At 40.9% G+C, this 24,410-nt stretch overlaps 1 protein-coding gene across 2 annotated transcripts in view; it reads right to left on the reverse strand.

The window, feature by feature from the left end:
* LOC139543819 (unconventional myosin-Vb-like) overlaps nt 1-24,233 on the reverse strand; it is an 85,259-nt gene extending 61,026 nt beyond the window's left edge. For both annotated transcript variants that reach the window (XM_071350262.1, XM_071350261.1), the window contains exon 1: nt 22,500-24,233. In XM_071350262.1, coding sequence (XP_071206363.1) covers nt 22,500-22,610 — 111 coding nt within the window. In that variant the 5' untranslated portion in view covers nt 22,611-24,233. The remainder of the gene's footprint in view (nt 1-22,499) is intronic.
* Between the last annotated feature and the right edge of the window lie 177 nt (nt 24,234-24,410).

The following is a 24,410-nucleotide window of genomic DNA, read 5'->3' on the forward strand; positions in this document are numbered from 1 at the left end:
GCGACTGGAACGAGCTGCAACAAACACTCAAACTGGACAGTTTTATCTCAATCTCTTCATTCAAAGACTCAATCATGGACACCCTTACTGACAGTTGTGGCTGCTTTGCGTGATGTATTGTTGTCTCTACCTTCTTGCCCTTTGTGCTGTTGTCTGTGCCCAATAATGTTTGTACCATGTTTTGTGCCGCTACCATGTTGTTGTCATGTTGTGTTGCTACCATGTTGTATTGTCATGTGTTGCTGCCTTAGGTCTCTCTATGTTGTGTTGTCTCTTGTCGTGATGTGTGTTTTGTCCTATATTTAATACATTTTTAATCCCAGCCCCCGTCCCCGCAGGAGGCCTTTTGCCTTTTGGTAGGCCGTCATTGTAAATAAGAATTTGTTCTTAACGGACTTGCCTAGTTAAATGAAGGTTGGCACACTCAGACGAGAGTGTTCTGAAATCAGAGTAAATAGCCAGAGTTAACTTACGAACGCAAGAGATATGCTAACTGGATAACAGTCGTTCAAATTCAGCATAGCTAGCAAAGCGATTCACACTTCTTTCTAGCTAACCAAATGACACCCACTCCTCCAATGACATGACATCCTCCCAGCAGCTAGCTAATGTTAGGCTGTGTGTTTTTAGCTTGCTAAATAAATAGCTACATAAATAGATACGCTAGCCTATTAGCCACGTTATGACTGACTTGTGATCATTGCCCTTCCTAGTTAGATTGTATTGGCATTCCCAACCTTAGTTGCAATCATCCATTTTTGTCAATATAGTGATTTGAAACTGAAACAGTGCATCCCAAATGGGTGGAGGCAACAAACAATTTACCAGGCCAGCTGTGATTTACAACCTGAAAGCAATATTTTTAGGACTACCAAGAAATGTATTAATTAATTATATAAATTATGCATTGTACTGCATCCATCGATTCTGTCAACAATTCTTTACTGTACGTCATGGAATTTTGAGTAAAACATAAAACTTATTTGAAAAACCTCTTATAAAAGTTGGTTTTGAGCATAAACTGGGAATTTGATATGACAGATTTTATGATTGTCTGTTTGTTTCATATCTGTGAAGTAGTTAAAAAGTTTGGAACAATATACTCTAAGTACATTACATTTCCAGAGTGGGCTCTCTCGTAATTCTGAAGTTATGAATTCAATTCAAGTAAATTTTATGAGCAACGCCAACACAGTGAATGAGAACATGGTTTCAAATGGATCTCCCTCTGCTGGTGATTTGCTGAATGTGCAATCCTAAAGGAGGGCTGTGATTGGTTATAATGTAAATGTTGATGTATAAAATAGGTCATATCATTAAAAGTACCACAGAGCCACTATAGAAATTTGACATGTTTGAAGAGCATATTGTTCCAAACAATATGTCTAAAAATAAGCTAAATAAAAAAAGGGGACTTTTGAAATATTCATCTTTTATGAATGTGAAAATGTTTATTTCATAAAATAGACAGACTCCATATTTGAGAGCACACTCTAAGGAATATAATGACAGCCTGATGGTGTCTGTATCATGTACGGTTCATAGGGTCTTACAGGAGGCATGTATAGGTCTAATTTCATCATGATTTTCTAAAAATTGGTTTGTGACACAAATGTAAAAAGCATGTTAAACATCCTTCCTCCCAATAAGTTTCTACGTGAGAATTTCCAGAATAAATATTTCCACGTTATGCTGGCATGGAAACTCCCTTTGTAAAAAATGGACATGGCGGCACAGTTAAAGGTGAAGACCCCTCTCTGTTTTCCCTACTAAACATGGAGTTCATGAGTAAATGGTTCAGCATGACAACAATAATAACAACAACCTCTTCCTCTGATGCAAATGCAACCACCCAGGGGGCTGATTCTCCTCCTTATAAATCCATTTAGAGATTGAGGGTGGGGGGGGGGGGGGGACTGGCCCTCTGACTGCGCCCGTCTCATTCACTGACCGTCACAAAGGACCTCAACATGTCCCACGGCCCATGGATTGACCCAGAGAAAACAATACAAACAAAGCAGGCCAAACATACGGACTTATGGTATGTAGGCTATGCCTAACATACAGTAGGCCGGAGTAGTGTATGCCTTTATTAAGAAACCTGGTGCTTAGCCTGGATGTAAGACACATTTTTTGTTTTGTGCTGACACTCAAATGTAAAATTAGGAGTTTGTTTCATAAGCTAAGGCATCCAGGAGATCATGATCATTAAGGATTATTTCAGAACACATTTATGCAAGTAATCAATTCTTGCCAGACTTCCATAAAAGCATCAGGGGAAATCACTTGGCGAGGTGTTCTTCTCTCTGCAGTTGATTTTTCTCTCCTAATCTTTCATGTCTCTCTCCCACGGTGTGCTAAGGCATTTGAGGGCAGTGTTCCTGCTAGGTCCTGATCAAACCATATTTAATTATGTACCAACATAGACAGAACACAGTAGGAGGAAAGCCAAGCTCCTCTGCAAATGTGAGCAAAAGACAGCTAGATCCTTCTCCACATTGATTCAACTGGGATTACTTGGTACCCTATATGTGCCTCTGGTGAAACATAGAAGTGACTAAACATTCTCCAAATTTCAAACTCTTCAACAACTGAGTTGAAATCCAAAATAAAGAACTTTATGAGTAGTGCAGCGGGTCACTTCAGCCCATCACTGTTTGAAGAAAGGACAATAAGACAGTGCCAAATGAACGTGCAACCTAGATGGACAGAGAGCTTTGTGAAGGAGTCTTTTTGCTAAAGACTTCTGTTCTGATGCGATGCCACACCCGGTCCTACCCACCCCCTAAAACACATACAATACCCACACACACTTTTCCAACCCATTCTTCACTTCGGAAACAAACATCAATCCTGAACGCGTATGAAGCAGCCTAATTTATCCTGAAGTGTCCTCCCCTAGATCCATGACACCACTCCTTTCCTCCGTCAAAACATATACATCACCCTCCTAAACTGAACCAATCTATCCTGTCCTTAGACGTGGTTCACACAGAAGTCATCAGAATCACAATACTTGATGACCAACTAACCTTGTTTCCTACTTACAAGCAAAAACTCAAACAGGAAGTAGCAGTGACGTGCTCAATACAGAAGTAGTCCGATTAAGCGGATGCTAAGCTACAGGACTGTTTCGCTAGAACAGACTGGAATTTGTTCCTGGGTTTATCTGATAACATTGAGGAGTTTACCACGTCAGTCTCCAGCTTCATTAATAAGTGCATCGACAACATTGTCCCCACAGTGACCGTACGTACATATCCCAACTAGAAGCCATGGATTACAGGCAACATACGAACTGAGCTAAAAGGCTAAAGCTGCCACTTTCAAAGAACGTGACACTAATAAGTTAATGAGAGCACCAGCTGTTCCGGACGACTGTGTGATCTCGCTCTCCGTAGCTGATGTGAGTAAGACCTTTAAAACAGTTAACATTCACAAGGCTGCGGGGCCAGATGGATTACCAGGATGTGTACTCAGAGCATGCCAGCGAAAATGGAAATTGTCTTCACTGACATTTTCAACCTCTCGCTGACCCGGTCTGTAATACCTACATGTTTCAAGCAGACCACCATTGTCCCTGTGCCCAAGAACGCCAAGATAACCGGTCTAAATAACTTTTGCCCTATAGCACTCACATACGTGGCCATGAAATACTTTGAAAGGCTGGTCATTGCTCACATCAAACACCATCATCCCAGACACCCTGGGCCAACTACAATTCACATACCGACCCAACAGATCCACAGATAAAAATATTTTTCATGGGCCCTCAGATCCTCAAAAGGTTCTACAGCGGCACCATTGAGAGCATCTTGACTGGCTGCATAACCGCTTTGTATGGCAACTGCTTGGCATCCGACCGCAAGGCGCTACAGAGGGTAGTGCGTACGCCACAGTACATCACTGGGGCTGAGCTCCCTGCCATCTAGAACCTCTATACAAGGCGATGTCAGAGGAAGGCCCTAAATATGGTCAAAGACTCCAGCCACCCAAGTCATTGACTGTTTTCTCTGCTACCGAACGGCAAGCGGCACCGATGCACCAAGTCTGGAACCAACAGGACTCTGAACAGCTTCTACCCCCAAGCTATAATACTGCTAAATAGCTGCAAATTGCAACTATTTGCATTGACCCCCCCTTTGAACCAACTCTTTGACTCATTACACACTGCAGCTACAGCTTATTATCAATATTGTTTCCTACTCATTGTGTATTTATTCCTTGTGCTATTATCTTTATTATTTTTCTCTCTGCATTGTTGGGAAGGGACAGTAAGTAAGCATTTTACTTTTAGTCTACACCTGTTGTTTACAAAAAGCATGTGACAAATTGTGATTTGATAGGATAGTGTGGTGGTGTTCAGATAGAGTAGACTACATTACAGATATCTGCCTATAGATACTCTAAATTGAATACTGTTGATGAATGTGACCATATTTTAAAATATATATTTTTGAGGCAGCCGTTTGAATTTAGTCTGTTCTGCTATGTCAAACGCTGCGGTGGTGAAACTTCAGTGAAGACTCTGATCGTAATGAAATGAGCCCCCAGCATGTTTTGAAAGCCAAGTTCAATGACACTCAGCTGAGTGTTTACCTCTACACTCCTCTCATCCAATCCTTACCATCCCACTGTGAAACGAAAATAAACTAAAAAAAATGCTTCCTCGCTGGGCAGAAATAAGTTATTTCCTCATTCTCCTAGAAATATGGTTCCCGCTTTTGATCAAATAGGACCTTATGTCTTTGATAATGGAACTGACATGATTTGCAGTATGTGCTGCATCATATGCCACAGTTCTATGATGATTGGTACAGTTCATCAGAATTCAAACACAAAGAAGCAGTTTGCTCAGCAAAAAACTTTGGGATTCTGCAGTCAGACATCAGCCAAAATAATAGGAGACATTAACATTACAAGGACAAAGTGCCACCATGATTTATACTGGGAAAGATACAATAGCCAGGACCTAATCTCCATGTCCCTTCTACTGTCCATCAGTCAGACAGGGTAGTCAAAGCATTACCTACAGGTATTGGATATAAGCACATTCAAAAAGAGACAATGGGTGACATTTGCTGTACACCGACAGCTGTTGTTGTGAGTAATACAGTCATTTTTGTTCAATCAGTGCTATTTAGAAGACTAACAATGTCGCCCATGGTTATCAAAAAAAGTGATGCCATTCCTCATTGTTGAGTACAAAAGGCAGGATCAGTAATGACAGAGTATAATAAGCCTACATTCACTTAGTACTGGCTTTGACTACTAACTAACTGAGCCCTACTCTCGCTCACTCCCTGACTCTTTCTCCCCCTCCCCTTCTGATCACACTTCCAGCAGACCTAATGAAATTGCTTTATTTTATTTTATTACCATCGGCCACTGCACTGGGTCAATTCAATCAGGCTTAGTGTTGGTCCTGCTTGCTTTGCAGATGGGCTGACAAGACACAAAGGAGTTACACAGGGATGTTTATGATATTGACAAGGAAACATTGAGAATCAGTCTTTACTCTAGTGTGTGTGTGTGTGTGTGTGTGTGTGTGTGTGTTCTCTCTCTCATGACCATGGACTGACAGAATTGTGATAGGGGTAGTACCCTATGCTCTGTGTCAAATATGTAGAACATAAGAGAAGGAAAACGAATAGATAGATGCCTGAAATCTGATCTGAGTTATAACAGTGAGAAGAGGCAACAATACATTAGATACAGTAGTACTCCAACCAAATACTACTAATGTAAAGAAAAATAGATAAAACAAGCACCCAGACAGGTCTGGTGGTGCTGAGTTAGTGGAAGTACACCTGTAAGTACACCTGTAAGGGTGGCGGGAGGGATGAGTAAGGAAATAAGGGGGAGGAGAAGAAGATAACGTAAGAGGAAAAAGTTACATTACTGGTTTCCCCTTTGACCCTGATGAAGTAATGCTGTTGCGTAATGTCTGACAATGTTTTAAAATCCCCTTACCTTTCTGATACTACCCGTATCCACGTCAGTTAACCAACCTACAACAACACTGATTAAACTCATGAGGTTATAACACTAGCATAACCAGTGAGGTAGTGGTAAAAAATGTCATGGGTAAACTAGGGCTGTGACGGTCATGGAATTTTGGATGACGGTAATTTCGACGGACATTTTTTCCCTCTTCTCGGCTTCTGACTGTGTGCTGCCATAGATTTTATTTCTGTGTGATGCTGCTGCACCTTGCTTGTAACGCACAGCGTTGAGATTGCCTGCAATGACAACAAGCTCAGTCCGTTGATGCTGTGACACGCCGCACCAGACCATGACAGACCCTCCACTTCCAAAATCGATCCCACTCCAGAGTACAGGCCTCGGTGTAACGCTCATTCTGTCGACGATAAACGCGAATCCGACCATCACCCCTGGTAAGACAAAACCGCGACTCGCCAGTGAAAAGCACTTTTTGCCAGTCCTGTTTGGTCCAGCGACGGTGGGTTTGTGCCCATAGGCGACGTTGTTGCCGGTGATGTCTGGTGAGGACAGGCCTACAAGCCCTCAGTCCAGCCTCTCTCAGCCTATTGCGGACAGTCTGAGCACTGATGGAGGGATTGTGCGTTCCTGGTGTAACTCGGGCAGTTGTTGTTGCCATCCTGTACCTGTCCCACAGGTGTGATGTACCGATCCTGTGCAGGTGTTGTTACACGTGGTCTGCCACTGCGAGGATGATCAGCTGTCCATCCTGTCTCCCTGTAGCGCTGTCGTAGGCATCTCACAGTACGGACATTGCAATTTATTGCCCTGGCCACATCTGCAGTCCTCATGCCTCCTCCTAAGGCACATTCTTGCAGATGAGCAGGGACCTTGGGCATCTTTCTTTTGGTGTTTTTCAGAGTCAGTAGAAAGGCCTCTTTAGTGTCCTAAGTTTTCATAACTGTGACCTTAATTTCCTACCGTTTGTAAGCTGTTAGTTTCTTAATGACCGTTCCACAGGTGCATGTTCATTAATTGTTTATGATTCATTGAACAAGCATGGGAAACAGTGTTTAAACCCTTTACAATGAAGATCTGTAAAGTTTTTTGGAATTGTACTAATTATCTTTGAAAGACAGGGTCCTGAAAAAAGGGACATATCTTTTTTTTGCTGAGTTTGTGTGCTCCTTTGCTACAACACCTTGCTTGTTTCAACTTTGGAGATAACATAAGACAAGTACTGAAAACAATGGAACACTATGAAAAATCTGGGAAACCAGGCTGGGTATTCATAGCTGACTTTGAAAATGCTTTTGATAAAGTACGACTGGAATTTATATATAAATGCTTGGAATATTTCAATTTCAGGGGAATCTCTTATACAATGGGTTAAAGTTATTTATAGTCACCCTAGGTGTAAAATAGTAAATAATGGCTACTTCTGAGAAAGTATTAAACTGTCGAGAGGAGTAAAACAAGGTTGTCCACTATCGGCATATCTATTTATTATGGTCATCGAACTGTTAGCTATTGAAATCAGATTCAACAAAAATATCAAGGTGCTAAAATCCAGGGCTTAACAACAAAAGGTGTTATTGTACGTTGATGATTCATGTTCTTTTAAATCCACAATTTGGATCCCTCCACAGCCTAATAGAAGATCTAGATACTTGTTCTAACCTCTCTGGATCACAACCAAATAATGATAAGTGTACTATATTACGTACTGGATCACTTAAAACTACAACTTTTACATTACTGTGTAGTTTATCAATAAAATGGTCTGACAGTGATGTGGACCTACTCTGTATTTATATCCCTAAAGAAAAACAATTCTCACTACAATACATTAATAGAAAGTTGGTAAAAATAGATAAGATCTTACTACCATGGAAAGGAAAAAGTATGTAAGTTTCATTTAAGGACCAAAAAATGCAATCTATGTGGCACAGCTGTACAAAATAGTTGGGGAAGAGATTTGATGCACCGATTCCATGGCACATGGAACTGATACACAAAACGACGCCAGATTTAAAACTTCACATTGTTCATTTGAATTATTATACAAAATTCTTGCAACCAATATAATGTTATATACAGTGCATTCAGGAAGTATTCAGACCCCTTGACATTTTCCCCATTTTGTTACGTTACAGTTTTATTTTAAAATTGATATTACTTTTATTTATTTTTCATCAAACTACACACAAATACCCCATAATGACAAATCAAAAATAGGTTTAGAAATGTTATTCAACATAAAAAACTGAAACATAACATTTGCATAAGTATTCAGACCCTTTACTTAGTACTTTGTTGAAGCACCTTGGCAGAGATTACAGCCTCGAGACTTCTTGAGTATGACACCACAAGCTTGGCACACCTGTATTTGGAGAGTTTGTAGGTTTCCTCCAGACGTGACAATTGGTTCAGGCCAGAGTTCAATCTTGGTTTCATCAGACCAGAGAATCTTGTTTCTCATGGTCTGAGTTTCCTTTAGGTGCATTTTGGGAAACTCCAAGCGGGCTGTGATGTGCTTTTTACTAAGGAGTGGCTTCTGTCTGGCACTCTACCATAAAGGCCTGATTGGTGGAGCGCTGCAGATATGGTTTTCCTTCTGGAAGGTTCTCCCATCTCCACAGACGAACTCTGTCAGAGTGACCATCGGGTTCTTGGTCACATCACTGACCAAGGCCCTTCTCCCCACATTGCTCAGTTTGGCCAGGCGGCCCAGCCCTAGGAAGTGTCTTGGTGGTTCCAAACTTCTTCCATTTATGAATGATGGGGGCCACTGTGTTCTTGGGGACCTTCAATGCTGCAGAAATGTTTTGGTACCCTTCCCCAGATCTGTGCCTCGACACAATCCTGTCTCGGAGCTCTACGGACAATTATTTTGCCCTCATGGCTTGGTTTTTGCTCTGACATGCACTGTCAACTGTGGGACCTTATATAGACAGGTGTGTGCCTTTCCAAATCATGTCCAATCAATTGAATTTACCCCAGGTGGACTCCAATCAAGTTGTAGATTTTTTTTCTTCATAAATCAGCAGAAATCTCTAAAAAAACAGTTTTTGCTTTGTCATTGTGGGGCGTTTACATTCCACTAATCCACTGACTAGAACATTGGAAAGTTTGGTGGGCCATATTGTTAAACATAATCGCAATGATTAAAAAATGAAATCAAATAATATATTTAATAATATATTTTTTCTTCAATCTCCATTGTCATTTTTGTGAACTATTAATGGGTTTTATAACAGTTGGTGAAAAGTTATCCTCTTCTTATCTATAGGATAAATTGGTGAGGAGTCGTGAGGAGAGAAAACGAGGTTAACCTGAAGAGACTACTCTCGGGTTTCAGTAAAAGCCCCTTTATAAACTGCTGAAGTAAATACACACAGGTAAGATGCAAACCCTGAGAATGGAGCTAGCTACTGTACAGGTGTTCCATCCTTCCGCTCCAGTGCTGCTATTGCCCCGCCCTGCTAGGATGTGCGTGTCAGCACAAGGACTATTATTACCTCGTCAGGTGAAACCTGCTGCCTGGGTGTTGCCAATAGGAAGTCACGTCCATAATCCCTTCCTCCAGGAACTTTGACCTGTCTGTTTATCGTAAAAAGAGAGCGCTAATTACACCTGCTCTAAAGACAGAAGCAAGGAGAAACGTTTAGGTGTTAGGGGAAAATGCTGAGAATGTCAGCTAGCATGATCATGAGGCAGGCAGTTGGAATAAAAGGTTTTCCTGGAGTGCTTTGTTGTACAAAGGACATGACACATTTTCCTAAGCAACAGACTAGCTCCAGATAATTATCTAGAGATAAGCTTGATGATGCAAAAGATGTGGTGTTAAAAACATGTCTCCCTTTTCAGTAGAATTCGACCACAAAACTAAATGCTAATCACTTTGGGCCCTATTCAGACTGGAGTTGACTTGTTAAATCTACTTACAGTATCGCAAGTCAGAATCGGGCCGTTTTAGAATAGCCTACATAGGACATTGAGGCTATATGCAACTAGTATCTCCCTGACAGACATTTGTGGGCTGGCAAGCGACTCTACTGTGAAGCTTCTGAGTAATGTTACAGTTACAAGCCCTATGAGGGACAATATATCCCTAGGGAGAGGAACACACAGACACACACCTGGCTTTAAGCTCAATTCCCTGAAGAACCAAGGTTGTTGTTTACCAGCTTCTCTATGTGCTGTACTCCTGAGAATCACAGCAACTTCCTGCTTCATGGTACAATTTTCTTCCTCTGTTTTGTACCTTACATTTTTACAGTTAACTTCCCTTCAGCTACGATACAGTAGGACCGAAACACGGACCCTCTTACATACAGTAGCCAAGTGTATACTTCAGGAGTTTAGGACACTGGGGTCTGGAGTAAAGAAATGTCTGTTTAGGCGTGTATGGAAAAAACTTTTAGAATAGCCTGCAAGATAACTTATGTTGGCACTGAAAGTGGCTCACTGACAGCACCCTATTACCTGTTAATGAAAGGAAAGTACTGCACTGGCATGTCTAAGAAACAATGTATAGAGTAGAATTACAGCATCATCTAATACCTTTTGACATCTTGCAATGGAGATGTTTAACATTAGCTGACTGCTGCCATTTAGCAACAAGCACTTGTCAATACTGCTACATTAAGTGGGAGGTGAGAGTTCAAACAATTCAAATATTGCAATGATAAATGGGAAAAACAAAGGCCTACCAATAGGCTGGGACACAAGCATATTAGAAATAAGTGAATTGTCCTCTCGCTATCATTGCCTCAAGTTAAAGAAAAGGTCAAGACAGCGTAACATTCCTCTGAGGCCCACATTAACACATACAGTTGAAGTCGGAAGTTTACATACACTTAGGTTGGAGTCATTAAAACTCATTATTCAACCACTCCACAAATTTCTTGTTAACAAACTATAGTTTTGGCAAGTCGGTTAGGACATCTACTTTGAGCATGACACAAGTCATTTTTCCAACAATTGTTTACAGACAGATTATTTCACTGTATCACAATTCTAGTGGTTCAGAAGTTTACATACAGACTGTGCCTTTAAACAGCTTGGAAAATTCCAGAAAATTATGTAATGGCTTTAGAAGCTTCTGTTAGGCTAATTGACATTGTTTGGGTAAATTGGAGGTGTACCTGTGGATGTATTTCAAGGCCTACCTTCAAACTCAGTGCCTCTTTGCTTGACATCATGGGGAAATCAAAAGAAAATCAGCCAAGACCGCAAAAAAAATTTGTAGACCTCCACAAGTCTGGTTCATCCTTGAGAGCAATTTCAAAACGCCTGAAGGTACCACGTTCATCTGTACAAACAATAGTACGCCGTCATACCGCTCAGGAAGGAAACGCGTTCCGTGTCCTAGAGATGAACGTACTTTGGAGCGAAAAGTGCAAATCAATCCCAGAACAACAGCAAAGGACCTTGTGAAGACGCTGGAGGAAACAGGTACAAAAGTATCAATATCCACAGTAAAACGAGTCCTATAATCGACATACACTGAAAGGCCGCTCAGCAAGGAAGAAGTCACTGCTCCAAAACGGCCATAAAAAAGCCAGACTACGGTTTGCAACTGCACATGGGGACAAAGATAATACTTTGTTTGAGAAATGTCCTCTGGTCTGATGAAACAAAAATAGAACTGTTTGGCCAATGACCATCGCTATGTTTGAAGGAAAAAGGGGGAGGCTTGCAAGCCGAAGAACATCATCCCAACTGTGAAGAACGGGGGTGGCAGCATCATGTTGTGGGGGTGCTTTGCTGAAGGAGGGACTGGTGCACTTCACAAAATAGATGGCATCATAAGGCAGGAAAATGATGTGGATACATTGAAGCAACATCTCAAGACATCAGTCAGGAAGTTAAAGCTTGGTCGCAAATGGGTCTTCCAAATGGACAATGACCCCAAGCAAAGTTGTGGCAAAATGGCTTAAGGACAACAAAGTCAAGGTATTGGAGTGGCCATCACAAAGCCCTGACCTCAATCCTATAGAAAATTTGTTGGCAGAACTAAAAAAGTGTGTGTGAGGAAGGAGGCCTACAAACCTGACTCAGTTACACCAGCTCTGTCAGGAGGAATGGGCCAAAATTCACCCAACTTAATTGTGGGAAGCTTGTGGAAGGCTACCCGAAACGTTTGACCCAAGTTAAACAATTTAAAGGCAATGCTACCAAATACTAATTGAGTGTATGTAAACTTCTGACCCACTGGGAATGTGATGAAAGAAATAAAAGCTGAAATAAATAATTCTCTCTACTATTATTCTGACATTTCACATTCTTAAAATAAAGTGGTGAACCTAACTGACCTAAGACAGCGAATTTTTAAAAACTGAGTTCAAATGTATTTGGCTAAGGTGTATGTAAACTTCCGACTTCAACTGTAGGCATTTGTCGTGGATTTAGGAATCCACTGAAACCTCTGAACAGAGGGCAGGTTTAGGCTAAATTCACTCCAAGGCACCCCCTAGCCCAAACTGTAGGGGGCTAGTGTCGACTCCAAATAATCGCACTCTAAAAGGCCCACAGCTTGACTAAACACAAAGAAACAACATTCCACCAGCAAACCAAACACACAGAGGGTAGGCCTAATTACTATAGGTCTGCAATGACATCACAACATCTACAGGTTATGTACATAATGCAAGGTAGATAGACGACACATGCTGAATCTGTGTTTTGACTACAACATAGTAAGCTAAAAAAGAATGTGTGTGCCAACTGGTACAGCCGTTGATCACAAAACAGATGGAATCGTAGGATTTGTCTTTATTCTGGATTACTGGGCTTCATGTTGGGGGGGGGGGGGGGGGGGGGGCTACAGAGAGTGTGAGTGGGATGGACCAGGAGGATAACAGCTTATTAACTGACGAGTGCAATTTGAGGACTGTTACTGTACTGCAATCCAGTATCAAAACTAAATCTAAAAGCTAAATGGATTCCTAATCAGAAGACTTTGAACTGGCCCAGCGAGACAGAATTATGGCATGAAGAATCTTCTGATACAATATAATTCACAGACTGGGTAGAATATTTCATAGAGATGTCACACAATGCAAGGTAAAAGGTCATGGATGAAAGCACCGAGCAGGAATGACTAGAGAGGAGAAATACTCAGATGACAATGCCTACAGGTGTGTCTTTAGTGTTTTACAATGATGTCACAGTCCTATTTTTTACTAACTATACACAAAGGAAAACATTAAGAAAAAGGTTTGACATCTGTCAGACTAAGTTAATTATTCACAGGACAAAGTTTGACTGGACTGTCCCTGAGTAAACAAGAGAGACAGAGGGAAGTAACTAGTAAATAAATAGAACAATACGTTTGGAAAGAGAACTGTAACAGCCATTCACTCAACAAGTCAAAAGTTGAGTAAAGGGAACACCTAAACTAAATCCAAGAGTTCTAAAGTAAACAACAATGCAGCTATTTTTGTCATTTCTGCAGAGGAATGCGAAACTAGATTTGGAGTCGTGGAGGATTAGTGACAAATAATGTGTGTAACCTGATTCTGTTCTCTATCCAATTACACCTGCAATGTATGACTCTACACTTCAAAGACATCGCTTTCTCAATGGTTTGGCTAGGTTTCTTCTAGCCCAATTATGGACTAAAGTAGCCCAACGTTACTCCTTATAGTCCAAGGACCTTACATGTTCTGTTTAAAGGTGAAATGGCTCTGGCTGCCAAAAGAGCCAAATACTCCATTTAAACGTGAATCGATATCAGTATGGTTCTAGAAACATATATCCCTCTACTTTCATATCACAGCAAAATAATTTCACAAATGCAAAAACACTAACTGTACACTGTTAACCGGTTTTAACACAGTTGCACGCCGACAGTATTTCTCAGTGACAACACGTTTGTGGCGTCTGTCTTCCGTTTGCACACAGGTGTTCAGAGACGCAGATAGCTAATTAGCACAGGTAGTCTTACGTCTGTTATACATAAACAAGCACTGTAACATGGAAATATGGCCATGTGGGAACCCTAACCCTATTAAAAAGGTATGAAGTAAATTAAACATTTTGTTTTTGAAAATTATTTCTCGCTGATATGAAAGACACGTTCCTTATGTTTCCAAAACTGTGCCGCAAGCGATGAGTGTTACTGTTTAGAGCAAGCATCAGGGCTTTTAAACAACTCCCCCGGCCAGGAGACACTATCGTCACTAGGCGCTGAAGGCAGTTAGTGTCTTTCATTGGGCTAGTTGTCTTCCTGAAATGAGTCATTCCAGTGGTGTACACAAATCTTCGAGGTTAATCAACACATAGGCCTACACCACAAGAAACTATAATATTTCATAACAATTGGAACAAAATACGAAGTATAAATTCAAAGTACTAATTTCACACAACAATCTATGTCAGAGAGTAGGCCAGTAACCCATCAATTGTCTGTAATGTGTGTAATGGTGTCAGCTCAAGTTATTGTTGCATGTTCATTCAACTGTGGGCCCCCAGTATTGGAAAATAGGCTAGTGGCAAGGCCCCCAAAATGTTTTACATAACCCTACCAAAGGTATAACGAAACAATCACATTTTTCCATATCTCTAAAGGTCTCCTATATATGAAAAGGATGGTTGTATACAAATATTTTATATCAAAAGTGGTTAAATTGATAGATGTTGTGACATCCCCTTAACTCAATCAGTACAGAATAATCCCTGGCTGGAGGGGGAGTGGGCCACATAAACTCATGTAACCCAATACTGCAAACTCTGATATTGCTCGAATTTGGAATACAAGGAGACAATTATCTGCCCTACATACCGAAACAAACAACATTAGCATATGTTAAAGCATCTTGTAAATGTAGACCTGTAAACACACAGATACAATAGACGGCAATATCAACTACGAATATTTATGATGAACTTCACGTTTTGGTAGCTGTTCAATAGAAAACTTTCCAAGTCAAATTTGCTCTCATTCAATGCCGTCTGGTCCTGCCTGAAAGAAATACATACAGTTACACATTCTTTGATGTTGTGGCTATTGTAATTGGCTCTAAGGAAAACAACAAACACCCATATAAAAAAACTTTTGGGGTCCAAGGTTCCTTAAAGGATTGCAATTAGGTCAAAGGGGCAATCACAGATTATCTTTATATTTTGCCTCAAATCCTAAATCTAATTATGGCTGCCATAATAACATTTGATCACGGTTAAGTCACCTGCAAATATGAATTTTGTAAATGAGAGGCATTTATTCACAATTGTGTACAACCCTCATGCCTAATTGTGAATCAACTATATTCGGATTCCAATATGGCCAACATGATTACCCTCAAACACCTTAGCCTGCATATAAATAGCCCTTGTTAATTTTGTTATTCTGTCTTTGAAATGGTTTCATAAGGCTCTTGGTATATCAAGGACAATGAGTGGCACTGTCATGCCTCTGTTGTGTTTGAATAGCCACAATGTGTGTTCATGTTTTAATCTCATTCATATCAACAAGGGGCAATACCTTCAAATATAATAACAAGCCTTCACAACACACAGTATCGTAACCAAGTAACAGGAAAGCAACCGTAATAAAACAGTCAGCTACTCTAGTAGTGTATACACTACCGTTCAAAAGTTTGGGGTCACTTAGAAATGTCCTTGTTTTTGAAAGAAAAGCAAATTTTTTGTCCATTAAAATAACATCAAATTGATCAGAAATACAGTGTAGACATTGTTAATGTTGTAAATGACTATTGTAATTGACTATTGTAATTGGAAACGGCTGATTTTTGGGGGAATATCTACATAGGCGTACAGAGGCCCATTATCAGCAACCATCACTCCTGTGTTCCAATGGCACGTTGTGTTAGCTAATCCAAGTTTATCATTTTAAAAGGCTAATTGATCATTAGAAAACGCACAGCTGAAAACTGTTGTCCTGATTAAAGAAGCAATAAAACTGGCCTTTAGACAAGTTGAGTATCTGGAGCATCAGCATTTGTTGGTTCGATTACAGGCTCAAAATGTCTAGAAACAAAGACATTTCTTCTGAAACTCGTCAGGCTATTCTTGTTCTGAGAAATGATGGCTATTCCATGCAAGAAATGGCCAAGAAACTGAAGATCTCGTACAATGATGTGTACTACTCCCTTCACAGAACAGCGCAAACTGTCTCTAACCAGAATAGAAAGAGGAGTGGGAGGCCCCGGTGCACAACTGAGCAAGAGGACAAGTACATTAGAGTGTCTACTTTGAGAAACAGACGCCTCACAAACCCTCAACTGACAGCTTCATTAAATAGTACTCGCAAAACACCAGTCTCAACGTCAACAGTGAAGAGGCGACTCCGGGATACTGGCCTTCTAGGCAGAGTTCCTCTGTCCAGTGTCTGTTCTTTTACCCATCAATCTTTTTATTGGCCAGTCTGAGATATGGCTTTTTCTTTGCAACTCTGCCTAGAAGGCCAGCATCCCGGAGTTGCATTGACTACGGTAACTGGAATTTTATCCCAGCATGAATGTTGCTGGGGATACACCAGTAGTGGAATGGTTGGTTGTCTGGATGTGAAGGACAGTCTGTGAAAGGGCTGTCAAAAACAGACTTGCCTTTAGATCTTTCCAATGCATAAATGGCCTGTGGGTGGTTTTTTTATTTTTATATATGTTGAATGTGGCAAAATGTCCTGCAGGTCACGTCCTACATATTTCTTTATATTCCTTTGGAAGTCAGGTAGGATGATAATTTCGCCAATATTATCTGTGGGTGGTTGGCATTGATTAGCGACTGGGGCACAACAAGCAGGAGATGTAGAATGACAGAACCTGTGAGGGTGACTTCAATTTAGAGGTTAGTTAGAGTGTAGCTATTTTTTTATTTTATTTAACCTTTATTTAACTAGGCAAGTCAGTTAAGAACAAATTCTTATTTACAATGACGGCCTACCCCAGCCAGACCTGGACGACGCTGGGCCAATTGTGCGCCGCCCTATGGCACTCCCAATCACGGCCGGATGTGATACAGCATGGATTCGAACCAGGTACTGCAGTGACGCCTCTTGCACTGAGATGCCGTGCCTTAGACCGCTGCACCACAAAGACTATGACTAAGAAGCGTTGGTTGTGAGGGACATAGCACAGCTCCACACACATATACAGTGGGGAGAACAAGTATTTGATACACTGCTGATTTTGCAGGTTTTCCTACTTACAAAGCATGTAGAGGTCTGTAATTTTTATCATAGGTACACTTCAACTGTGAGAGACGGAATCTAAAACAAAAATCCAGAAAATCACATTGTATGATTTTTAAGTAATTAATTTGCATTTTATTGCATGACATAAGTATTTGATCACCTACCAACCAGTAAGAATTCCAGCTCTCACAGACCTGTTAGTTTTTCTTTAAGAAGCCCTCCTATTCTCCACTCATTACCTGTATTAACTGCACCTGTTTGAACTCGTTACCTGTATAAAAGACACCTGTCCACACACTCAATCAAACAGACTCCAACCTCTCCACAATGGCCAAGACCAGAGAGCTGTGTAAGGACATCAGGGGTAAAATTGTAGACCTGCACAAGGCTGGGATGGGCTACAGGACAATAGGCAAGCAGCTTGGTGAGAAGGCAACAACTGTTGGCGCAATTATTAGAAAATGGAAGAAGTTGAAGATGACAGTCAATCACCCTCGGTCTGGGGCTCCATGCAAGATCTCACCTCGTGGGGCATCAATGATCATGAGGAAGGTGAGGGATCAGCCCAGAACTACACGACAGGACCTGGTCAATGACCTGAAGAGAGCTGGGACCACAGTCTCAAAGAAAACCATTAGTAACACACTACGCCGTCATGGATTAAAATCCTGCAGCGCATGCAAGGTCCCCCTGCTCAAGCCAGCGCATGTCCAGGCCCGTCTGAAGTTTGCCAATGACCATCTGGATGATCCAGAGGAGGAATGGGAGAAGATCATGTGGTCTGATGAGACAAAAATAGAGCTTTTTGGTCTAAACTCCACTCGCCCTGTTTGGAGGAAGAAGAAGGATGAGTACAACCCCAAGAACACCATCCCAACCGTGAAGCATGGAGGTAGAAACATCATTCTCTGGGGATGCTTTTCTGCAAAGGGGACAGGACGACTGCACCGTATTGAGGGGAGGATGGATGGGGCCATGTATCGCGAGATCTTGGCCAACAACCTCCTTCCCTCAGTAAGAGGATTGAAGATGGGTCGTGACTGGGTCTTCCAGCATGACAACGACCCGAAACATACAGCCAGGGCAACTAAGGAGTGGCTCCGTAAGAAGCATCTCAAGGTCCTGGAGTGGCCTAGCTAGTCTCCAGACCTGAACCTAATAGAAAATCTTTGGAGGGAGCTGAAAGTCCATATTGCCCAGCGACAGCCCCGAAACCTAAAGGATCTGGAGAAGGTCTGTATGGAGGAGTGGGCCAAAAAACCCTGCTGCAGTGTGTGCAAACCTGGTCAAGAACTACAGGAAACGTATGATCTCTGTAATTGCAAACCAAGGTTTCTGTACCAAATATGAAGTTCTGCTTTTCTGATGTATCAAATACTTATGTCATGCAATAAAATGCAAATTAATTACTTAAAAATCATACAATGTGATTTTCTGGATTTTTGTTTTAGATTCCGTCTCTCACAGTTGAAGTGTACCTATGATAAAAATTACAGACCTCTACATGCTTTGTAAGTAGTAAAACCTGCAAAATCGGCAGTGTATCAAATACTTGTTCTCCCCACTGTACATTTGAAGACGATACCTGGGATTTGATGGACAGTAAAAGGGTTGCAGAGGAGGTGGAACAGACTAAGCATGACGCACAAAGACCGCTCTCATAGTCAATACCCAGCCACCATAAACGATCACATACAGCAAGTTTTACCATCCTAAGGTTCCTCATTTGCCATAAATGACATATGTCCTCATAGGGATGTTGGGATTTTCCCAGACCAAAGCATGAGTCACGTCAGCAGAAAAGGCCATTCTTCACAAGTGAGTCCAGTTCAGGTATCACATGGCTTGGCCAGCCATGGTTGGTAGCCAAATACAGTACGTACATATGAGGACAATGCACGCCAGCAATGTCCAGATGGCATTTTTGCTGTTGAATGGCCTCCTGACATGTGGCAGTCCAGTTCCATGGTGTGTCTGTCTCTAGTAACTACATGAGGGAAGGACTGATAGTGGATTGGGCCTATCAAGGACAGTTCTGGGAGATCCAGGATGGCATGTGAAGGCCCAATAAGTTGATGGCATTTCTTGTCAATGAGTTTCAGGTTGTGTTGGTTCATTGTAGTGAACACCTGCCTTATGAGCTTGTTTATGTGTGGTTGCATCCTCCCCATACACCATAACTGTCACCAAGTCAAGATGTACAGCAAGTCCAAGTCAGATAGCCAGGATGGTGGACATGAAAGTCTGGAAGAAGCAATGTGCCAGCTCAACCCAAACAGGATAAGAGTGCACCAGAACATCCCAATAAACATCAGAAATGCAGTGAGCCAGCAAAAGGTCATGTTAGATTCAGGCAGACATATTAGACTAGCAATGAATCAAAGCTCACTTCTAAATGATAAGGAGGTGATTTGAGAGCCCAATCCTGGAGGTGCAAGTTATACCACAGCGGAGGCAAGTTGTAGAGCTAGGGAGACGGTGTCAGAGTCCAGGGTTAGATTATCTGTCCTGTTGTTGGAGCCTCCCAGTCGCCTCATTGATCCTCAGAGGCTTGTGACTTGGAATAACTACTTGGTGTTGCCATGCCAAGCAGTCTGCTGCCTTTTTATATATCCAGACAAAGGTGTTTGAGTGTATTCATGAATTCCTAACATAGTTGAAGTACACAAAAATTATCTTGAGTACAGGTCATAAGTACAGTACACAAATCTGACATTTCTCATTTAAAACGTGTACAAATACAGGTAATTAAACCACCATTTAATTGCAATGTGGCAGCCATATTGGATTTGGAGTCAAATCTAGGGGGGGGGGGGGCCTAATGTAATTGCAAGAGTAGGGGCTAAACAGAGGAGCCTTTGGCTGGAAAAAAACATGACAGTCTTTAGTGTCTGAGCCCACTTGCCTTAGAGCTGATTACAGTAGGCACAACATTAAAATAAAAAATGTAACTGTATGCATTTTTGTCAAGCAGGACCAAGTGAAGTTAAACTATTAATTATTATGATGAATGTTATATTTTCATGCTAGGTCTAAATTTCCAAAGGGAATTAAGATATGCTAATGTTATTTGTTTGTGTATGTAGGGTAGACAACTGACCACTTGTATTACAACATTTCAGCAATACCAGAGCTTTCCATTTTGGGTTACATGAGTGTGTGGCCCATGTCCCTCCTGTCAGGCATTATTCTGCACTTTTTGAGTTTAGGGGGTGTTTTCCTTAGAGCAAATTACAATAGCCACAACATCAAAAAACATGCGTTGCTGTATGTTTTTTTCCCAGGCAGGACCAGACAGCCCTGAATGAGAGCAAATTTGACTTGGCAATGTTTCTATTGATATTTACACCTATTTTATCTCTGTGTTTACAGGTCTATATTTCCAAAAAGCTTTAATTAAGATATCCTAATGCTGTTTGTTTGGGTATGTAGGGCATTCAATTTACTACTTTTATTCCACAATTTGGGTTGAGTTTATGTGGCCCAGCCCCAAATCCATCAGCCAAGCATTATTCTGCACTGTTTGAGTTAAGGTGGTGTGTCACAATATCTATCAATTTAAACACTTCTCCAGTAAAATGTTTTTATACAACCATCCATTTCGTATATGAGAGACCTTCGAGATAAGGGGGAAAAAATGGTTGTGCTTTGTTATACCTCGGGTAGGGGTATATTAGCCCTTTTTGAGGATTGGGCACAAGCCTGTGTTACTGCATAAAGCATGTTCCCACTAGAAATAGAATACTCAATCAATCCATGATTAAAACGCCTCTTTTGACCCTCTTCACAAAGCAGCTTCAGTATAAATTGTTTGCAATTATCTATCCCGTGTTCAAAACTCACTGCCGCCTGGGAGATACTGTACAATCAGATTATGAATGCTTTGACTCACTTTCCTTTAATAAGATAATATCAGTTATTTTATCTTAAGACTAGTCAGTATTGAAAATGTATGATTTTACTATTACGGACACAACTAGGTCCAGCAGTAGCCCACAAGGCTAGAAGACAACAGTAAACTACAACCGAACACCGATACCAGACCGAAACTAAACTTGCTCGTGCACCTGTCAAACAAGCTGCAATGACATCCGAGCAAGCAGAACTGGGATGGCTGGCGCTCGATTTCTTCCTGAACACTTGTCATTATGCCTGCATTAAAATACATGACATCCAAGCAGGAAACTGGCTACAATGGCGAATTCTACAATTACACCCTCTATAGATGTTGTGGCCCAAGAGGTTGCCACAATAATTATGCAGTTATGCAACACGAAATGGAACTGGACAGGAGAAAGAAGTGTATATAAAGAATCAATTACTGTACAAAGCACTCACCTTTGAATATAACTCGTTTACCGACATGGTCCAACACTATCAACGAAAACTGAAAAGTAACTGCAGCGTTTTATAAATGACAATATCTCATGATTGTTGATAATCCCATAAAGTTGTTTCATCTAATTAGAAGTTTATTTCGTCGTCATATTCCCGTGTCGTCGTCCAGAGTTGAGTTAAATATGTTAGCCACTTCCGACCCCTTTCCTGGTCACGAACGGCAGGTGTCTTCACGTGGATGAGTTGCGTAACAACTCAGTTTTGCTTGATCCCCCTTATATTACTCAATAATGAAAAACGCCAACGAATGACGACTGGATATGGGTAGCCAGCCCCAGTAGGTTATAAGTGCAAATACATAAACTATAAATAGTTGATCAATAGCTTCCCTTTAGATCCTCCCCGTCGTATCCATGGACTCAAGTCATGTTGACTGGCAATGGCTCAGGCTGTACCGGAGTACCGCACGAGACCCCATCTGGCTCATCAGCGCACTACAATTTATTCCACGCTCTAGATTAGAACGAACATTAACAGTGGGGATACCATGGTGGACTGTGGAGGGGTAGATCCAATTATGGGTTTAGGTCATAATGTTACATTGAAAACTTCTAATATAGGCCTATATGTATGGCTATTATATGATTTATCTTGACACATTTCGGGAATCTTAATGAAATTAACGCAACTTTTTGCTCCACCCCACAAAATCATTCTGAATAGCAAAGGTATGGATAATCAATTACTATGATTTCCTGAACTCAGTGGACCTAGTATCTTAGTTCAAGGCAAGCATCAACACGTCAGAGTGTTATCTTTGATTGTAGTAGTACAATCTGTAACAGGAACTAGGCTGGTACCTGAAGCCTATAAAAATGTCATGCTTAAAATTTGAAGTTTTATGTCCATGACAGCTGCAAGGTTACAATATTTGGGGAAATTAGACTTTATAAAACACAGCATCATTTATACATCCTGTTCCGCATTTCGTCCCACTATGATCAACAATATCACAAAATACAACATGCACTGTAGGTCTACAGCAGTAGTATGTTACCTTGCAGTAGAGTTCATAGTCAATCTTCCCCTCTTGTCTCTTCATTATGGTGTTATGTTCCTTCACTTGCCTTTTCATTATGGCGTTATGTTCCTTCACTTGCCTTTTCATTATGACGTTATAGTCCTTAGATACTGTATGTAGTAGAAGATTCTGCTAGAGTATTCAGAGGTAGCTGTGATTATTCCACGATCCAGATCATACTGTCCTCAAGTCATTACTGTCAGCAGGCTATTTAGAAAGAAGAAAAAATCCATTCCAATATCATGCCATGACTACACTCCCAACCACTCCTTCTGCAGGTATGGGGTGTTGATTGACTTCACCTACCAGGCTGCTATATGGAATCTGAAAAGTATGCAGGCACAGTCAAAATACATTCCACCCATTACAATCATTCAAATAAAAAAATAAAAATTAAAGCCCTGCCTTATCTCAGCTCACTGGTCACCATAGTAGCACCCACTCGTAGCACACGCTCCAGCAAGTATATCTCACTGGTCACCCCCAAAAGCCAATTCCTCCTTTGGTCGCCTTTCCTTCCAGTTCTCTGCTGCCAATGACTGGAACGAACTGCAAAAAATCACTGAAGCTGGAGACTCATATCTCCCTCACTAGCTTTAAGCACCAGCTGTCAGAGCAGCTCACAGATCACTGCACCTGTACATAGCCCATCTGTAAACAGCCCATCTATCTACCTCATCCTGTATTTATTTATTTATCTTGCTCCTTTGCACCCCAGTATCTCTACTTGCACATTCATCTTCTGCACATCTACCATTCTTGTGTTTAATTGCTATATTGTAATTACTTCGCCACCATGGCCTTTTTATTGCCTTAACTCCCTTATCTTACCTCATTTGCACTCACTGTATATATACTTTTTTTAATCTTTTTTTCTACTGCATTATTGACTGTATGTTTTGTTTATTCCATGTGTAACTCTGTGTTGTTGTGTGTCGAATTGCTATGCTTTATCTTGGCCAGGTCGCAGTTGCAAATGAGAACTTGTTCTCAACTAGCCTACCTGGTTAAATAAAGGTGAAATTAAAAAAATAAAGAGAACAGAGATCACAGATGGAACAGGTCACAAGGAAAATGACTAGTAATGTGTTATTTGCTCCATGCCTTGTACAAGAATACACAATTATTTTTCAACATTCTACAATTTGTAATGTATACATTCTACTGAAGGTCACATTGAATTACAGTAGTATTGATAACTAGCACTGATAATTAAAAGGGTTTGTAAGGAAAAGGGTTTGTGTTATGAAATAGGCCTAAAACAGTCGGTTACAAAGAGGATAGACATTACTCAGTGCTTGTGAAATATTTCCCACAGCAATCCGTTTGGAGAGTTGTGTATGCCTCATTCCACAGCAGGTGGTCCCAACGTTGGGGCTAACACCATGGGTTGCTTTGGGAAATGACACTGAGATAATAGGACTCAATGCTTTGACATGCCACTAACAACCTTTTCTGGTAACTCAAGTCAGACTAACCACTGAATTCCTATCACCTGCTCAACTACCTACAGGTATGTGCCATGTGATGAGTCTAAGCATAATAGACTTAATGGCAGTATGGCACTAAAATCCAGTTAGTCGAGTTGGGTGATACAATAAGCTTTTAGCCCAATTCTTATTTTTGGCACCACTAAATCATGCCTTATTTAACATGCTAAATACAGGCACATCTAATTTTTGCTTGGTAGATTTATATAGCACATGATGCATTAATTTAAATGTCACACACACAGACACACTTTCACACTCGACAAGATAGTTTTTCTTGCATCTTTCTCTGCCTTCACTTGCTGTAACTATATCCAGAGAAAGCAACTTATGCTCATGACACATAATGTATTTCAGACTTTATCCCTGTATTACCCAACAATGTTATGTTTGCCAT

Source organism: Salvelinus alpinus, chromosome 18, assembly GCF_045679555.1.
Source record: "Salvelinus alpinus chromosome 18, SLU_Salpinus.1, whole genome shotgun sequence".
Taxonomy (NCBI): domain Eukaryota; kingdom Metazoa; phylum Chordata; class Actinopteri; order Salmoniformes; family Salmonidae; genus Salvelinus; species Salvelinus alpinus.